This window comes from Oryzias latipes, chromosome 6 (assembly GCF_053564925.1).
Source record: "Oryzias latipes strain Hd-rR chromosome 6, Olatipes_Hd-rR_3.1".
NCBI lineage: Eukaryota > Metazoa > Chordata > Actinopteri > Beloniformes > Adrianichthyidae > Oryzias > Oryzias latipes.
Window position 1 is genome coordinate 23,597,829 of NC_136242.1, and position 19,981 is coordinate 23,617,809.

Here is a 19,981-nt window from a genome sequence, read left to right on the forward strand (position 1 = left end):
CACTGGTAGGTTATGTAATCCCTGTGAAGGTTTTTCTTTTGAAACTGTTCAAACATGACACAATGTATTCAGTTGGAATATTAACTAATGGCTTTTACTCTGAGTAGTAAAAAAGAAACAGTATAAGTGATAATTTATTTACATTATAAAATACCTTTGCTATTATTGAACCAGATTATGCCCTGATACATATTTTATGCAACATTAGTTTAAATGGACCTTGTTTGCAGCATGGCATCTATTCTGGATGTTAAAACAAGCCAACCAGGAAGAGGTCTACCTGACTGACAGCTCTGGGCAACAAATTGGATGTGAGCAATCAGGTCACGTTGACCTATGTCTTATAAAGGTCTGCACATTCCCCACACCGTTTTCACAGCATTTTGTGTAATCTAGGACTCACTCTATGCTGTATGGCCATGACGATGAGGCTCATACACTTCTGTCTTTTGGCAGTCACTCTGCATAATCTGGCAGATGGTCAGGGTGACAAGGTAGGTCAGCCGCCTCATTATCCCCAATATCCTCAGCAGCCTCAACATCCTCAACAGCCTCAGCAGCCTCAGTATCCTTCAAAGCCTCAGCAGCCTCAGTATCCTCAGAATCCTCAGCAGCCTCAGTATCCTTCAAAACCTCAGCAGCCTCATCAGCCTCAGAATCCTCAGCAGCCTCAGTACCCTTCAAAACCTCAGAATCCTCAGCAGCCTCAGTATCCTCAGAATCCTCAACAGCCTCAGTATCCTTCAAAACCTCAGCAGCCTCATCAGCCTCAGAATCCTCAGCAGCCTCAGTACCCTTCAAAACCTCAGAATCCTCAGCAGCCTCAGTATCCTTCAAAGCCTCAGCAGCCTCATCAGCCTCAGAATCCTCAGCAGCCTCAGTATCCTTCAAAACCTCAGAATCCTCAGCAGCCTCAGTATCCTCAGCAGCCTCAGTATCCTTCAAAACCTCAGCAGCCTCAGAATCCTCAGCAGCCTCAGTATCCTTCAAAACCTCAGCAGCCTCAGTATCCTCAGAATCCTAAGCAGCCTCAGTATCCTTCAAAACATCAGAATGATCAACAGCCTCAGTATCCTCAGAATCCCAAGCAGCCTCAGCAGCCTCAGAATCCTCAGCAGCCTCAGTATCCGTCAAAATCTCAAAATCCGCAGACTCCACCATCAACATTTCACTCTTGTGAAGTAGACGAGTACTATAAGATACCATGTGGCTCCTCAAACATCACTGCCTCGGAGTGTGATGCAATAAACTGCTGCTATGATGGACACACTTGCTACTATGGCAAATACGGTAAGTGCTCTGCTTTTTTACTTAAGATCAATTTTTGAAATAAGGCAGTGGCACAAAAAAGTAAATGGCCAAAATTGTCATGTGTTGTTCTCAGTGACTCTTCAGTGCACCAAGGATGGCCAGTTTATCATAGTTATTGCCAAAGATGCCACACTGCCGCATATTGACTTGGAGTCAGTCAGTTTCCTTGGATCAGGGGCCGAATGCCATCCTGCTGGGGCTTCTTCAGCTTTTGCCATTTATCAATTTCCAGTCACCTCTTGTGGCACTATCATGAGGGTAAGATTTGGAAAAATGTGTATGTTTTTTTACACACACACACACACACACACATACATGATTTCTATATTTTCTATAGGATGAGCCTGGTGTCCTTGTCTATGAGAACCGGATGTCCTCCTTTTATGAAGTTGCTATTGGACCTCGTGGAGCCATTACCAGGGACAGTCACTTTGAGTATGTGTTTTGATACAACAAAGCTAAATAGTAGCGCCATTTAGTTTTTTGCTACACCTGAATAACCGAAGACATTGTAGGTTTGAAACAAAACAGAACAAAGAACGAACAAACTGCAGATAAAATAAAATAATGAAAAGCAAATCAAAATTATTCTGATTTTAGTTGTTTTGCCCTGTTTTTAGGCTGTCTGTTCAGTGCAGATATATTGGTACTTCCGTTGAGGCCTTGGTCACTGAGGTGGATTTGGTTCCTCCACCGGGCCCAGTTGCAGCTCCTGGAATCTTGCGTGTGGAACTTCGACTTGGCAATGGACAATGTCAAGTCAAGGGTTGTTATGAGGGTAAGTTTGAAGAAGACGTTAATTACTGCTGGTTTTCATTTAAATAATGGTTTTACTAAATTCTCTCTTCTTTTGTTGTTGCTTTTGCAGAGGATGTGGCCTATACCTCATATTATAATGATGCTGACTACCCTGTCACTAAGGTTCTCAGGGACAACGTCTACGTTGAGGTCCGAATGCTGGAGAGGACTGATCCTAACCTTGTCCTAACTCTTGGGAGATGTTGGGCAACAACTAGCTCCTTCAGCAACAGTGTTCCTCAGTGGGATTTGCTAATTAATGGGTAATAACCAATTTTTGGTTATGCTTTTAAGTGGGCATAAGTTATGATTAATACCATTCTAAACACCCTCTACAACTTTCACAGCTGTCCAAACATCGACGATCGGTATCTAACAACGTTAGTTCCAGTGGATCCCTCATCTGGACTTCCGTTCCCAACTCATTACAGACGTTTTATTTTCAAGATGTTCACTTTTGTTGGAAATGGTCCCACTTCTCCATCTGACCCTAGCAAGAAGGCACCCTCAGATGCACCAAACCTACCTTTGAAAGAACATGTATGGAGTCTATTTTTCTGAGACAAAAAACAAACTTTGTTTTTACTATTTTGTTATAAACAGACATCTCTAACAAAATTCTATTTCTCCCAGGTGTACATTCACTGTGATGTTTCTGTGTGTCAGCCTACTCTTTCAAACAACTGTGAGCCTTTGTGCCCTTTAAGAAAGGGTAAGTCGCAAAATGGTCACAGAAATCATCAGTGCCATGATGACTGCTTTATCTTATTTAAATATCTCCAACTGTTAATATGTTTTGTCATGCCTTTGTACTGAGTGTAACTAATAATTGGCTTTTTTTTAACAGCAAGAGATGTCTCTGGATCAACAAGGAAAGCCTATAGAGAAGAGACAGTTGTTGTTAGCAGTGATGAGATTGTCTTCACTGCTGCAAGTCCTTAAAAAAAAGGGAATTGATCATCAGCTTGCTATGGTAAATGAGCTAAAAAACAAATTTAAAATAAATCTTTTAATAGTGAACTTTGTTGTCCTGGGGTTATTTTTTTTATAAATAACTATTATTGTTATCATTGTAATAATAAAACATAGGCCGAGCAGTAACAGATATGACACAAGCATTTTAATTTGGTAAGTCAGAAAAGTGTCAGTTGTTAAACTTCTATAGTGTAAACTCACTCTGCAGTGTTGCAAACAATTGGTTCAATAATTTATTAAAGTTGTGTTCAAATCAACAGACCGAAGTGAAACTTAAGAGTTTAAAAAAAAAACTACTGCCCATCAGTTGATGTCTGTAGATAAGTACAGAAATGCACAAGTATCCACTTGAATCACTGATCCTAAGATCACACAAAGTCCAAATCCAAGAAAACACAATTTGAACCGTGTGTTAAGCACAGCTGTCAGAGCCATGCCATACTGATACCCTCTACACACAAACAGCTCACTGCCCAGATGTAACAAACCTTTAATGCTGATTGATGCTAAACCCAATGAACCTGTGCCCACTGCAGGGGGGTATTCCAGAAAGCATGTTTAAACTACCCTGACTTTAAGCCTGAACTCTGGCTGAAATCCACCTGAACTCTGGGTATGTGGGTTCCAAAAGACCGGATATGAGTTAGCGTAATAACGCTCGAGTTGGTAACCCTAAGTTAATGTGCGTTCACGGCAAGTAAAGACATTCTCAATGGATTGCCGTTTTCCGGAGTCACCATGGAAATGCGTGGAGAGAAAAAAAGAGAGCGCTATACTTTAGTGAGACGGAGTCGGAGATTTTACTGATAACGTATGAAGATTATAAGACCATCAAAAAAGTAACACGGCTCATCAGCCAAAGAAAGTACAAAGAAAAAGAACAAAGTAAACGCACTAGTTTCTGATCTTATTTCCATTTTCCTTGTGACGCATATATAAAACTTATCCAATTTTGTAAACTTAAATGAATTACTTCTATTGGTAACAAGTAATTGTGTTAAGTTTATTCAACATAATTTCGTACATGTATAAAACTCAGTAATTCTTTATACAACTCAAATGTACATGTTTGTCTAAAATTAATTTTACTGATTTATGCTGCTTTTTTCTGCAACAGACAAAAACTTAAAACATAAATTTAAATTTTTATTTAGATAACCAGTATGTCACATTTAACAGTTTTTAAATTATTTCTTTTTTTACACCACATTTTTGGTCTAGGGGTACTTTGAGGAGCATAACATAAAAGTAATGTTTTGGCCACCAATTTTAAATGAACAAAGACACCAAAATGAATGTCTCCATACAAATATAAACACATTTATTTACAAATAAATGAACAATAACTAAAAGTGAAGCAAAAAGGCTTCAGGGTGAACCAAGGCCAAAGTAATAAACAAAACCCCACCTAACTGAAATGTGAAATCTTAACTGTAAATGAAAGAAAAGGGAAATCAATGACAAAACACTAACCTCCCAAGACTAATCATAAACAGGAAAAAAACATATGCAAAAGAAAATGGCAGTTCACCCCAACAGTTTCACTTAAAACATGACTAGCCTGAACAAAACTAGAAATAACTACAAAGTACCACTAAGTGCGACACACAAAACAGTCAGAGAAGAGTGTCACGCTGCAGTGGAGACATGTTGCAGCAAGGCTCCCTTCTTAAAGGCTGGAGGTCCACATGGAGCTTTTGAAGGCTGTCTCCATAGCTGTGTCCGAATTACCGCCCTAACCCCTAACTACTAAAACCCTATATAGTGCGGCACTATATAGTTCTCTATATAGTTCTCTGAATTTTCAAAGCAATTCGGACACCCGTGCTCACTAGTTTTCTCTTTCGGGTGTTTTCAAATGGCGCTTGGCACGAAAACAAAGTGGCGCATTACCGCCATCACCTGGTCTGGAGGGGAACTACTTCTATTTAACGCCGAGAATGACACCCATTTGTCAAAGTAAAAATATAATAAAAATGAACATTTTATGAAGACTATTTATGAATCTGCTGTGTTCTGATCATGGAAAACGTGGCTGATTTGTAAATAATAAGATTACAAACACATTGGTGTAGATTTTATGTATTTGTTGATAAATAAACCCTAAAGTCATTAGTCCATGGCAATATTTATTTTTGTGCCGCTGAACGATTTACGGGCTCTTGCGAGGCATATATAAAGCTATTTTCAGTAAGCTACCTTACTGAAAATAGCTTTATATATGAATCTGTCCGTGTTCCTGGCTGTAATTCAACTGTTTTTCATGGGATCAAACCAAAAACGAGCAGATTTGCAGCATCACAGAGCGGCAAGGAGAAGCAGACGTCTCAGAAGATTTCCTCTGGATGCCCCTGACCAGACATGAACAACCTGTGAGTTACACTTAAAGTTTTTTTATTAGTTCAATTTAAGCATTTGTTACTAATTGTGCTCAAGGTTACACAGTCTGCTGGGTAAGACTTTTTAACATTATTTTTCAACACTGGGCTATGAACTGTATAGTCTAACTACATGAAACACTTGTGAGATCAAAGTTTAGTATTTTTTATTCAGAGTCAAACCATATCACTTGTTTTAAACAAAAATACTTTAATTTTTAAATATTTATATAAAAATCCAAAAACCCAGCCAAGAAAAAACCCACGAGATTTTCCAGCATTTATAAATTCGTCATAAACTAAAATTTAAGACATCAGAATAAAATGAAACATTCAAAAAAATCAGATTTAATTTTCTCAATGAAATAATTATTTTTCTATTTTACAGGGTCTTCCACGTCTCTACTGCTTTGCCAACATAAAGGTGTCTGTCGTGGCCCTTCACGCTGACGGTCAGTCCGACACAAGACCAGACCCGCAGATCGGTTGACCCGCAGGACCATTGAGCAGGTGGAGCAGCTTCGGGTTCCTCACACTCTGGGGGGGGGGGCACAGGAGACTGAGGTCCTGGTGTTTTTTTTTCTGGCTGGCGTGTGGCACATCTTACGGTGTGGTAACCAGGGCCCTTTACATGCCACGGTCCACTGTGAGCGACGTTGTCCACAGGACGGCAGACCGGATCCTCCAGCTGATGAGCAGGGTCACCCAGCATCCAGTGGGAATGAACTGCCATTAGTCACCTCTGGTTTTTTAGCAGCTCGCTTGGTCTTCCACCTTCCAAAAGGTCGTAGGGAGCATTGATGGCTGCCACATAAGAATAAAGGCCCTAAAAGAAAATGCAGCTTGTTATTTTAACAGGAAGCTTTTTTCTCCATTCAACTGCAGGCTGTACGTGACTAATGCCAAATTTAGAGATATTTTTGTTGGGAATCAAGGATCAGTCCACAGTTCACAGGTTCTACGTAAAAGCCCAATTTATGTAAATAAAACATTACCCACCTGAAGGATCCTTTTGGGTGATGGTGGGTATCCCTGCAATGCTCATCCCATCACGCTGCTGACACCCTACAGGGAACCCATGAGGAATGCGGTTCAGGCCCGTTACAACCAGCACCACGCCAAGGCATGCTCTGTGGTGGAGAGAGCATTTGGCATTATGAAGATGAGGAGGAGAGCAATATTTCTGGGGGCACTGGAAGTAAAACCAACCTTTGCAATGAAAATCATTGCCTGCAGTTCAGTTCTGCACAATCTGTGCATCAGCGAAGGGGACTGCTGGGAGCCACAGATGTTGAGCCACACCAGGAACCAGTAGGACGGGTAAAGTGGCGTCCGTCTGCGAGGACAAATCTCTGCTTTCCTTTCAGCTCCAACTGTGACACACATGACTCTAGAAGACCAGGATTATTGTTAAGATGTATAAGAATAAATGTTAACATATAAAACGAAAATGTAAATATGTACATTTTATATTTATATGAAAATTCTTTTGAGATTGTTAAAAATGGCTCAGATTTAAATAATACATGTAAATAATTCATTTTTGTTACTGCATTTATTAAACAAATTGCAAAAACAACGACGACGTTACATTTTGTGAACAATATTTTAAACTCAGGTAAGCTTAACAGACTCTCCTGTCACTCTTTGTCCCTTCGTGCTCTTTCCTCCTCTCCTCTTTCAACAACAACCTTTACCCCAACATGACAACGATTACAGTTTAATGATAAATGAATACAAATCTGATCAAGTGTCTCTTACTCCCATCCGGCACGAGCTTGCCTGATAAACAAACAGGCTATCTTTCTCCATCCACAGATGGATCAGATTTTCCTTATCCTCGTCAGTCCCTACATATATAAACACATTTAAAAAATGTGTTAATAACTTATTACTACGGTTAGAACTCACTCATTTTTTTATGTAATATCAACAGCGTTTGTTTTTAGCATTCGGCGCTAATTTGCGCGAGCGTTAGCTTTAGCATTACCGAAATTGATGAGCTTCCAAACAATGTAGATAGTCGATTGAGGAATATAACATATTAAACACATCATCTTACGTATTTACAAATATATTTTACAACAGATACTTGATAGTTTTAAATATACTTACTAGGCCTGCACAATATACCGCAAATTTATTGTTATCGCAATATCCAGCTCTGCAATATGCATATCGCAAAAGACGGCGAATATCACAATAAATCGCAAACTCAAAATGTGTTAAAACAATCTTCTAGCAGCTTGAAGCATTAAACGAATAAAATAAATCCCTTTATGCTTTGACCAATCAGATGGAGGCCTTTTATGTTAGATGTTTGTCCCCCGTGTCGACGAGGGTCATTTGGAGTATAATTTTTAAACTGTTGCAATGAAATGGGAATGATGTTTTTGTTTATTTTTCTATTTGTTTATTTACTGCAAATTATATCGTTATCGCAATATTGATCACTAATATCGCAAGTTTTCCTCATATCGTGCAGCCCTAGTTCATACTAGGTCACGTTTAAGTTGTGGGCCTCTATCTTTTTTCTTCATTGTTCATTTATGTTTTGGCCACAGCTATAGGTCTTAACTTTTTCTCCTTTTTGAAAAAGACTTGGATTTTAAGTTATGCTGACTTATTTAATAACACTTGCAGTAAAATGGAAATGTAGGAGACACCAACCTATTTTATTCCTGGGCATCTATATACATTTTTTGTAATCATTCATCATAGTTTTGGCAAGTTCTATGGTAAATATATTTTCTTCTTTTTGAATAAAACTTGCACGTTAATTTAAGTTGTGTTGAATTATTTGAATAAAACTCACACTGAAACCAAAATGTATTGGTATTTTTGCTTTTCTATTTTTCCATTTATCGCAAGTCATACCGCAGTTTCAAACACTGATATCGCATATCGCAGATTTTTCTAAAATCGTGCAGGCCTAATACTTACATTTTTAAGTCCTCTTTCTCGCGCAACCGTCCGCCATCTTCGAATAATTCAAGCGCAGTGTATTGTGGGTCACACGCAATGCATTCTGGTATGAACGCAGTGCATTCTGGGCAATATTCGCCGATCGAGTGAGCATCGATCCACACTGGTTTTTCGTAGAGAATTCTGGGAAATTTCTAGTGCACATGATTTTTGAACTGTAGATTCGGACAGCACTACAAAATAGCAACCGCACTATATAGTGCACTATATAGGGGTTAGGGCGGTAATTCGGACACAGCCCATCAGTCCAATTCTCAGCACCACACCTGAAAATAATCAGACACAGACACACACACGCACAAAGATGCACAAAAACACAGAGGTCCCACTCTGATAGAAAATAAAATACACAAAACACAGAACAAACAGAATGAACAAAACCAAATACGGCCACAGCCGTTACACTTTGTTTAAAATAAAGACTCATAAACCAATTCTCACCTGGTTTATTGCAAACTGATCACCATATACCATAAAGTCCCTGATTTAACCTGTCTTGTGTCTTCAATGGGAGTGAGACAGTGGTGACCCTACTTGGGGCAGTCATTACAGATCATAGATCGACGGACGGACGAATAGGTGGATGTTTTTTTCTTCAATTCTGGTGCCTTAACAATCACGTAGTGTGATTCATTGATTCTCAGGGGATGTCCTTTTCAAAAGAAGCCACTTCATGCTTCCAGTTCACCTTAAATTGGTGAAATAAATAAATAAATAAAACAAATCAAGACCAAAAATAGTTGAACTCTTAAAACAATAGTTTTCTGTGCATCTCTCAAAAGACCTTAATTTCTTAAAGCACAACAGATAGTTTTAGCAGTCTATCCTGCAGCTAGGTGTGTAAGTGAATGTGTTTGTGTGGTGACCTGTTCAGGGTGTACCCCACCTTTGCCAAACAGTGGCTGAGCTGGCTCCAGCAGCCCCATGACCTCAAAAGGGATTCAGCAGGTTCTAAGGTGGAGAATTTCTTTAGGGAAATGCATATATTAAGAGAAGTAATTAATTTACTTTTTCTTTGCACAATTTTTATCACTACACATATTAATAGCTTTCAGATATTGAGTTATGTTTTATTTCTCCTTTTTTTTAAATAGTTTGAATATTTTAAATGTGAATATTTTATATACCTCTAAACAGTATGTGCATTTGCATTCAGGAAGGGAATATGATGTTTCATCAAGACCTTCTCCCGTCATATCCACTCACCCCCTTCCTAAGTTTTAACTACCTACACATTGAACAAGTGGGGCCCTCTGGTGGTATGGGCAATTCAGTATACAGTTTACAAACAGGATGTGTCCACACAAACATTATATGTACATCCGTGGTCCACTAACATAGTGGTACACAACATATTCACTAAAATATGCATTCGGCTGAATATGTTTACTAGAGAATTATGCTCACCTCTGAACAAAACAAATCAGCAGAACCCCAATTAATGTAAAAATATCTGTCCAACTAAAAAGCTTCTCAATTTCTCTGCTACCAAACAGGACAAAAATCAAAAAATGTTTTATACAGTTTATATGTAGCACAATAAACATTATGTAAAGAAAAAAACAGAAAAGCAAACACTTTGCCTAGCCTATTTAATATGTAAATTACATAGATAAATAGAACAACAACACAGAATCCCAGGGGATGGCATTCGCATTATAAAACATACATCACAATAAAAAAAAATTCAAGAACAGACAACTTTAATATTTTATTCATACAGGTAAGTTTTTTGTTTACAGTGATTTGTGAATGCCAAATATAATAAGAAAAATAAATTAACATTTCATGTTCAAGTCTGTGTTCTTTTCATAGAAGGCAAAGATGTGTTCATATTATATGCTAAAAGCGGAGCTAATTTAGCAAATTATTAAATCCACATGTCTGTATGTCCATCCCTTTTGCTTTTTATTTCATTTTTAAAGACCCACTTCAATGTGTTTTTGGTGATTTTATATGTCCTAGTAGCAATTTTCTCATGATGGAGGACAGACATTTGCATTTATTCCAAGTCAGGGAGACTACTATTTTTTAATAAATGCATTCTGTTGAAACAGGGTACCGAGTAAAACTGAAACAGGATTTTCTAAATTCCCTTCATATTACAACTGAGTGACGAAACTGCTCGTCAACCTTCACCAACCAATGAGATTGTCATGTCAAACAGCGCCGTGAATTCTGATTGGACCAACCCCTTCGGATTAACCCGAGCTGTTTGCGGCTGCGCGTTAGAGCGAATTGCAGTAATTTCAATATTTTAATCATTGTTGGACGCCCGCCTCCCATGCGTTTCTTATGGACCACCTATGATCGGCTCTTCCGCCTAAGCAGCATTGTCAGCGGTCTGCGTCTGTCAGCGAACTCACCCGGCGACGGCAGACCGACATTTTCCACTGCGGTTCATTTCGCCCGGAAACTCACGATGCATTCAACGCAAAATGCAGCCCACCGCAGCAACGGAAACTCGGACGGAGCAGAGAAGACTGGGCCGGAGCCCCCTGCTGGGAACACCCCCACGCTCCTTGTGGGGAACACTGGTTCCCCAGCGGGAGCGAGGCGGTTTGGAAACGTGCTCGACGTTAATGACAGAAACATTCGGACTCCCAGCCCTCTGTTCGGAGCCAATTGTGATGACGACTCCGAGGCAGAGTCTTTCCGGGATGGGAGAAGCGATGAGGTCGACCGGGAAACTAAGAGCAGGGCTTTCATTTGGTGCCGGGACTTTTTATCTGGATCGTGGAGGACCATCCACGAGACAGACTTTCACATCAGCATCGTCAGGTACTTTAACGCTCGCGACTCAAATGTCTGCCATTTCTGAATAAAGGACATAAAAAATGTTTTCTCTGACAGACAGTATTACTTTTCTTTGACTGTGCTGTTGTTTGTGTCTTCTTGAGCGCACGAGCTCTAAGTTAATTGTCACAGAAACGGTCCACACTTTGTAATACGTTTTATGTCCCACTCCGATTTTCTATTGTAATGCGTTCACACTGGTCTCTTAATTATGAGTATGTAGTTTAAAATGTGTTGTTTTCCAATTATCCATCTGTTGACGTGCTCTCCCGCTAAACGAAAACGGACCAGGGGGTGCAACGGAATTATGGAGCGGAACAGGGAGCTTGTGGCTTGCCGTAGTAACTTCTACGTCACATCTACAAGCTTTTTCTTCTGAGGTGTTTTCGTTAGCCCCTGATTCACAAACAATTTAACACAAATGCTTCTCTTAATCTTATATTTCTTCATTTATGTCCTCTATCATGAAAACTGTCTCAAGGATGTGTTAAAAACAGATTGTCATCAGAGTGGGTCTTTAAAGAACTTTGAAAGTGTGAAATCTTTTATATTTTGTTTGATGCTGGCTTTATATTCATTCATTGGCTGTAAAAAATGAAAATAATGGGGGAAAATGTGTTAAATTCAAACCACTGTTTGTGACTTTAAATATTTTATTGATGATAATTCCATTTGTGTTTAACATTGTCCCTTTGTGTTTGTGAACATTTTCTACCTTTTTTCTCTTCTTTTTTTCAGCGGGGGACTGAGTAATCAGTTGTACCTTTGTAGTTTGCCTGATCACATTCCCTGTGTGGGAGAAGAACCTCGCCAGGTGCTCCTCAGAATCTACGGTGCCATCTTGCAGGTTGGTTTTATCTGGTTTGGGTCGAGAAGTTTTGTAATTGAAAATGAATGATTTACTGTGTAGATGAATAATTAGAAAAAGCTCTTTTTGGCAAAGACTTGTGACACTGTTGTGTGCTCTCCCATTGTGTGTTGTTGGAACACAGGGTGTGGACTCTTTGGTTTTAGAAAGTGTGATGTTTGCCATCCTGGCAGAAAGAACGTTGGGCCCAAAACTGTATGGCATCTTTCCTGAAGGGCGTTTGGAACAATATCTTCCGGTACGACATGAACTTCCTGATCTCATTTTCTGTTCCCCATTAAAACATACTAGTTGTGTCTGAATTCCTTTACACTATATAGTGCGTTTGCCATTTTTGTAGGGCTGTAGGAATCGATGCAAACTGGTTTTTTGAAGCCTCTGTGAAAAGCCAGTTTGCATCGAACTTCATTAGATTGGCGAATATTGACCAAAACGCATTGTTTCAACAATTTTGCATGTGAAAAGAAATTGTATTTTTATTTATTTTTTCTAAACCATCCACATTTTCACCCCCTGAACACTGTGGATTCACAATTACTTTTTATAAAATTTTCATATTTATAGGTTTACTTTGTGAAATCTGTTATGTCTTTTTTTTTTTTTTTTTAAAGGAAGAAGTGGTGAACATGGTGTCCAAATTGTTTTTAGAATCTAGGGGACTAGAAAGTGTCGCACTTTCTGTTTTTTTAGTAATAGGAGAGTAAGGAGGGAATTCGGGCCTAGCCGTTGTGTTTGAATTTAAGAGGATTGATGACACAATGTCTATGCTGGAATCCGGATCTACAGGAAGTAGCTGACATTGAGATTTTTTTGTTTCCTCTCCAGAATACCCGTATGCTCACAGATCAGTTGGCAGATCCAGCCATCTCAGCAGAAATTGCCATCAAAATGGCCCGCTTCCATAAAATGGTCATGCCCTTTAACAAAGAGCCCAAGTGGTTGTTTGGGAGCCTCAATAAGTAAAAACCCAAATATATCTTTTAGTTTGACATGGACTCTTGTAATGTTTTAATTTCAAAATAAAATGTGTTTTCTTTGTTTTTAGATACATGGATCAAGTAATGAACATCAATTTTGTGCGTGAAGCACATTTGAAAAAATATAAGAAGCTGATGAAGTTGGACCTGCCTGCAGAGCTGGAGAACCTCCGGTAGGTTCCAGCTGCAGGACAACATTTCCTACTTTGTGTTGTGTTTTATGTAACACCCTTGCATTTCACGTTGTAGATCTGAGGAAAGAAATTGGATGAGTCAGCTGCATTATTTTTAACCCGTAAAGTAAAGCCTCTCTCTTCCTAAATTCTTGGCTTGGTCTCAAACGTTGACATAAGATTTTTGGATTGTGTAAACTGCGGGTGAACTTGTCTGTTGTTTTTTTAGAAACACCATCACTCGTTGCCAATAAGAGATTTAAGTAGTCATTACATTGTGGAATTGAATTGTAGCTTATGTTTTACTAATTGGATTAGGAACAAAGAAGTGCTGACAAGTCAGACATGCACCTGAGGGCATTTTCACTGGTGTGACACCCAACACTGAAAGTAACTGAAGAACCTATAATGAAACACTTTTTTATTAATTATTACTTTTATTTGAGCTTTATTTAGCTTCTAAACTAACAAGAAAATTGACCTGGAGTTAAAATGTGCTGTATAATACTTTGTCAAGTTACCAAAAAGGTTTATGAAATACCTTTTTGTTTGGCGATAATTTTTACATCTGATTCTAAAGTTTAATGTTTTGGGTTTCAAACAACTTTTGCTCTAGGATTTCAATAAATACCAAGGCAGCAATTTAATTTTTTTCATATTGCAAATAATAATCTTATCACTAATTTTAGTCAGTCCTCTAAAAATGTTGGTATTTTTGTCATTTTTACAACCTCAGCTGCTTTTTTTTATTTTTATTTTTTTGAAAAAATGTTGCTGTTTGTATTTGTATTTTTACGATGCTTCATTTTTGCTGAATATTTTCACAAAAAAGCAGCACTGAACCATTTGGAAAAATAATAGCCCTTTTTGTAGTTATGGGAATGTTCTATAAGGAGTAAAAAAAAAAAACATTTCCTTTTTTTTTACTCGACATTGTAAAAAGCGTTCGATATCCATTCTGATGTTACTCACTAAAAGCTACTCTTTCCCCTTCAAACCTCTACAAAGGTCAAATTTAACACAATTTAAAAACAACTAAAGAAAATTGACGGATTAAGGACGTCAAACCTGTCTTTAGGGAAATCTTTCAGCTTCTGTTATAGTTCCCATACAATCAAATACGCATTTGACATGTAAACAGACTCATCCACAGCTTTCTGAGTTCATTTAAATAATGACTGTAATTGTAAATTCTAATTAGGCTGACTGGACAGCAACATGTGTCCCCTTTGTCATCTTATGTTTCTAGTGTCTTTTATTTCCTTTTTTCTTTTTTGTCTTTCCGGTACATGAGCTGCTAAAGAGGAATCTTGGTCAAAAAGTCTTCCAAAACCACCCCAGCAGCTTAGAACAGACTTCAGAGCTAGGAAATAACCTTTGTCGCAGTTCCTCCGTGACTTTAGTGATGAAGCCTGCCCAAAACATTGACTTTTGAAGCCAATATGTCTTGCACCATTCTTGCACAGCTGGAATCCCCTGTTATCAGACGGTCAAGAGTCCAAACCCGGATCTGAAGAGAACAATGATTTTTAAAACGAAAGTCATTCGTCTTTATCAGCATTTTGGAATCTGACTGAACAACCGTGTGGTTTTTTTTTTCTTTGATTTTGTCTTCCCATCACATTTAGGAATTTCGGCTAAAACTAGTCTTAACATGAGAGAAATGTGAAGCGCTGTTCTTTTGAAATGCTCTTACCCATATTCACTAGATTATTGCACAAAGCAGCTTTTATCCACTTCAACTCAAAGCAAGACATCTATTAGATGAAAGGGTTGATACATGTTTAAGCTTTGAGTTAAGATATCCATAATGACTAATGAATAACTGAACGCATTTGGCTGATGAAGCAATAATGCTGACTATCTGATGTTTGATGAGGGCTCTTATCTTTGTGCTGCTGTTGTTTTTCTTGTAGTAATAAAAATCAAATTGTAGAGCGCAAGGTCTCTAGAGCTCTAATGCCTCAGTCACACGTGTGGGGGAGCGGCTGCCTCTTAACAGGAGTGCAGGCGGGCCTTGAGGCTCATACGGCCACCTCACAGGATGTCATGAAATTAGTGCATGTGGGTAATTGTGTGGCGTGGTATTTGTAAGGACAATGTAAGTCAAAATAGACGTAGAAACACGAGTAACGACGCGTGAACGCAAGAACCCCCAAACGTGCATATCCGCGTGTTTACATAGACTTCTCCGTGTTAGTGGTCACTTGGACGTGTATTGCTGAGGGCGGCGTGAACGTAGCTTCAAAGGAATTTTTAGTGTTTCGATTAGCCAGCCTTATGACAATGCATCAGTGAAGATGTAGATGAAAATATTCTGTAGAATATCTTGTTCTTTGAGTCGTTTATAGGTCAGTTGTACATTTTCTGGTTACATAAGTGAACTCATATTCATGTTTTCTGCACAACAGTAAACTGCTGGCAGCAACTCCGTCACCAGTGGTGTTTTGCCATAATGATGTCCAAGAAGGTAAATATTTTAGCGTTTTTCTTGTTCCTGCTCTGATCTAAACATTCTTTGACTTATTTGACTGATTATCACATGTTTTCTTTTTTTAAAATCACTTATTTGTAGGGAGAACTTTATGTTCAGTCTAACTCATTCAAACACAGCTCGTTGCATGCATGCATCCAGTCACTCTTGCGTACAGGTTTTCCCAGGTTTAGTTACTTTAATGAAAAGGTCATATGTGTTTTGCACAGGACAGAGACTGAAGTGTGGTTGTGGGGATGGATGTAAAAAGTCAATTGTGCATCTGAAAATAAAACGCCTGTGCCGTCTTCTGCTGCTTTGACTGTCTTGTACTTTGAGATGAACAGACTACTTGATGCATTTTAAGCTTTTTGATGTAACAAAACATAAAAGATTATTCAAAGGCAATAAACATGATAATATGTCAAATGGCAAACAAGACTTTGAACTGTTTTCTATATAGGCTTCTTGTCTTTTCACAATAAAAGGTTTTGGTCATTTCTAACATTTCAAGTTAGAAAAGTTTAATGAACCGTCTCTAACTACATTTAAATGCAGTCTAGCAGAAGAACATTGGCATTAATAGTTGTTTCCCTCTATATTTTCAACATAACTTAAATGTGTCTTTCTAGAAAAAAAGTCTTCTTTTTGAGTCATTGTTGTTTTTAGTTGATAAACTTTACTAAAGGTGTTCAAAAAGCTCAAGATGAAGACGAGCTAAGATTTTCATCATGACTTTTTTTGATGTGTCAGGAAACGTCCTTGACCTAAAGGACAAAGACGGCAACTCAACCGACAGACTCATGCTGATAGACTTTGAATACAGCAGTTACAACTACAGGTAACGTGTTAGTTGTTTATTGAAGATTACTGTTAATCGCAAACAGGAAATACGTGTCCTGTAAGTCTTTGCAGGGTTTCACATTTCTTCATCATAACGTCATGTCATTGCAACAATGGCTTTTGTTTTGCAGGGGTTTCGACTTTGGAAACCATTTCTGCGAGTGGATGTATGACTACACATACGACGAGTGGCCCTTTTTCAAAGCGACGCCAAAGAACTATCCATCAAGAGAGCAGCAGGTCGGTTCCAACATTTTTGAATTAAGTACCATGATTTGTCCACAAATCTGAAACAATTGTGTCAAAAACTAAGTGATAATTTTAAAAACATTAACTTCACAATGCTGTTCATCTTTTTGTTTTATCACGTCTATCATTAATAAATGCATGAGGATACTCGTGATGTTTTAATTTATACTTTTTAGGGATATTTTTTATCTTTACTATGTTATTAAATGGAAGGAGAAAGACTTAAAGATTGAGGTAACCCTTGTGCTATCCTAGGCACTTTAACATTGGGAGTTGGGTCATCTAGACCCACTAGACAGTGCTCTGAACCTTTTTTCTTCAATGATTTGTGATCTTCACTGGTGTCCATGGATTACATGAAATCTTTCCACCTTTATCCACCTTTGTCACGGTAGGGAGAACAGGTAAATGTAAGGGTGGGGTCATTAAGATAGCACAAGGGTTAAAAACATTCTACCAAGGTTTACAGGAGGTTTCGTGATATTTACCACCATCTAGTGGTGAGATGTGTTATTAAATGTTTTTGCAAAACCGATGGGACATCAATCTGCACACATTTTTATTAAAATGATCATATCACCAGCAGCTGAAACTTCTGCTACATTTATGATCCAGTTTTCATTTTTATCTCAGCTTCTTTTTATCAGAAGTTATCTGGGCGAATATGAGAACCACTGTGACGTTGGCGTGGACCCAACACAGATTGAAGAAGACATGATCATCGAAGCAAACAGGTACATTGTGTTGACGTTTTACGGGAGCTTTGCTTATTTGATACTGAAATGATTACTGGATTGGTCCGATTGGATTTCATATTATCGTTGTATTTTAGGTATGCATTAGCATCACACTTCCTGTGGGGGCTGTGGTCTATCATTCAGGCGAAGTTATCCAAAATTGAGTTTGGATATATGGTGAGTTTGTATTTTTTTCCAGTAGTGAAATAAAGAAAAACGTTTAATTTCAGTTTATGAGACTTCAATCTTTCATTTCATGTAGAACCCAGTGTTTATTCTTTCAGGTGGGCTTTGTCAAGTGAATTTCTGGTTAAATAAACACTAAATTGTGAATGGTTACAAACCTTTTTTTTTTACTTAACTTTACTTTTACAGAATGTCTCAGTGCAGTATATTTCATGGAAATACTTACATTTGGTGTGGCTTGTATATGACAAATTCCCTTTATTTCTACTGAATCTCCAGTTGAGTTTTGTTACCATGACTTCTCGGTTGGCTAACTCTCTCCTCTTTGCAGGATTACGCCCAGGTCCGCTTCGATGCCTACTTCAAGCAAAAAAAGCTTTTCTCCTGAACGCTGCGGCATTGATCTGCTCCATGTTTGTTTTCAAACTTTTATGGGCCTTTGCAGGAATGTCAACAATTCCCAAAATCCTATGATATTAATAGAAGTGAATCTCCACAAAGAGAGAACTCTCATTTCCATGTGGTTTATGATAAGGAGAGACGTTCTGCTGCTATGGAGAGCAGGAAGACTGTTATCATTTTTTATTTGCTATTTTCTTCTGTTGGTCAGTTTGTTTTTGCAACTTTGAATTTCCTTGGACCAGTTTATGTTTATGTATTTTCTGCTTGTGAATTTGATTTTGATCTGGATCACTGATTTTAATTTAAGGTGACATCACAATTTAAGCACTCTACCTTTTAGTCACTGGCAAAAAAAAAGCTAGGTTATTCCTAGAAATTGACTAGTGTGCACTTCTGCTGCACGAACTGACTGTTCCTTTTTTTGTCTTCAACTGTCTATACTTTATTTAAAAAGCAGTTTATGTTTTAATCCTAAAGTTATTTTTCTTCTTTTTATGTCAGTATTTAGTTTTGTTAGGTTTTCTCTGCTAGCAAAACTAGGATGTATTTTTCAGATATCAGGTTTTGTTCGATGTCTGCGAGCTCATGTTTTTTTAAACTTTAATTAATGAATGTACAAAGTACACACCTGTGCGTATCCACTCCATTTTCTTACATTAGAAACAAGCGATTTTATGTGCAGCTGTTTTTGAATCCGTCCTTTTCCAGTTAAATATGGCTATATTTGCACTTATAAATAAAGCCACTAAACTGACTGTTGTCTTTCAATTTAACTGTTCACCTTTCTGCACATTCCTCCAGGGGTGGCCACAGCTAATCAGCTTTGGCAAAGATTTTTACACTGGATGCCCTTCCTGACACAACCCTATACTTTATCCCGGCTGGGGACCAGCACAGGGAGACCCCCGCTTGTGGCTACATAGTTGAGCAGCAGCGTGAATGGTCTTGCCATTTTATTTTAATACAAAGGAAAACGGGCAACGCAAGACGAAGGAAATATGAAGTGTAGGAAAATACATACGACATGCACATAATGTTTAACAGTTCTAAGATTAATTGAGCAACATGCCAATTAGTTATAATAGGACTGGCTACTGGGGCAGGGGTTATAGGCAGTATAAAAAAGATTTTTTTAAATACTGGACCTGATATTGGAACACAGTCAAGTCACCTTTTATGCCTTATATCTTTAAAATTTGTTCCTGCTTCAATGAAGAGAACAATGCAATATAAAAGTTAATTAAAAGGACAGATTTATGATCATAAATCATTAAACAACTGTTGCATAATGATTTATGATCATAAATCATTATGCAACTGTTGCATAATTTGCAATAATATTCTTTATAGTTTAATGTATTTATGTTTGGAAATTTTCATTATAGATAAATTATATTGAATGATTTCCTTTTATTTTTGAAACGCAAAATAAAATTGAAAGTGATAAAAATGCTTGAAAAAAGGAGTGGGAGGAGGATAAATCTTATTAAGTTACACCCCTAGTCTTGCTATTGTTTATACATACATTTTTACACAATTAACATAATTTGCATAAACTCCAAAAAGAAAAGAAAAAGTTTCAACATTCCAAAAGTCTCTAAGTCATGAATGTCCGTATATTGTCCCATTTTCTAATTATACGAATCTTAAAGTTTTCCATTTGTTTTTTTTTCCCCCTTGCAATGTGTTACATTTTTACCCACTTTGATACTTTCCTCCATGTTATTCCACAACCTCACCCCCCGAATAAAAATGGACAGACTTTCTTGGGTTGTTCTTACACAAGGTTCCGTTCAGAACGCTGGTAGAATATGTAGAAAACCTCTGATA

The 19,981-nt window shown here is 37.9% G+C and overlaps 2 protein-coding genes and 1 long non-coding RNA gene across 3 annotated transcripts; 2 read left to right on the forward strand and 1 right to left on the reverse strand.

Moving 5' to 3' along the window:
* The first annotated feature begins 394 nt into the window (after window positions 1-394).
* Window positions 395-3,129, forward strand: LOC100049191 (choriogenin Hminor). The gene is given in 8 exon segments (NM_001104664.1): window positions 395-1,290; window positions 1,385-1,569; window positions 1,649-1,746; window positions 1,932-2,089; window positions 2,180-2,372; window positions 2,457-2,649; window positions 2,743-2,821; window positions 2,957-3,129. Coding segments are annotated over 8 exon segments (1,878 nt in total). The 5' UTR covers window positions 395-413; the 3' UTR covers window positions 3,052-3,129.
* Window positions 3,130-6,459: 3,330 nt separating this feature from the next.
* LOC144992461 (uncharacterized) lies at window positions 6,460-8,535 on the reverse strand. The gene is made up of 3 exons (XR_013656435.1): window positions 8,406-8,535; window positions 6,672-6,852; window positions 6,460-6,592 (listed from the first exon to the last, which is right to left on the reverse strand). It is a non-coding gene; the product is annotated as an uncharacterized LOC144992461 (long non-coding RNA).
* Window positions 8,536-10,632: 2,097 nt separating this feature from the next.
* chkb (choline kinase beta) lies at window positions 10,633-18,906 on the forward strand. Its single transcript, XM_004069688.5, has 11 exons — window positions 10,633-11,228; window positions 11,982-12,090; window positions 12,236-12,349; window positions 12,937-13,070; window positions 13,157-13,261; window positions 15,673-15,731; window positions 16,488-16,575; window positions 16,709-16,817; window positions 17,460-17,560; window positions 17,659-17,740; window positions 18,081-18,906. Exons 1-11 carry the CDS (start codon window positions 10,732-10,734, stop codon window positions 18,135-18,137), a joined length of 1,455 nt encoding a protein of 484 aa, XP_004069736.1. The 5' UTR covers window positions 10,633-10,731; the 3' UTR covers window positions 18,138-18,906.
* Window positions 18,907-19,981: the final 1,075 nt, after the last annotated feature.

Coding starts and splice junctions, on each gene's coding strand:
- chkb (XM_004069688.5), top strand. CDS start 10,732: ATGCGTTTCTTATGGACCACCTATGATCGGCTCTTCCGCCTAAGCAGC. Junction 12,091..12,235: donor TCTACGGTGCCATCTTGCAG/GTTGGTTTTATC, acceptor GTTGGAACACAG/GGTGTGGACTCTTTGGTTTT. Junction 13,071..13,156: donor TTGTTTGGGAGCCTCAATAA/GTAAAAACCCAA, acceptor CTTTGTTTTTAG/ATACATGGATCAAGTAATGA.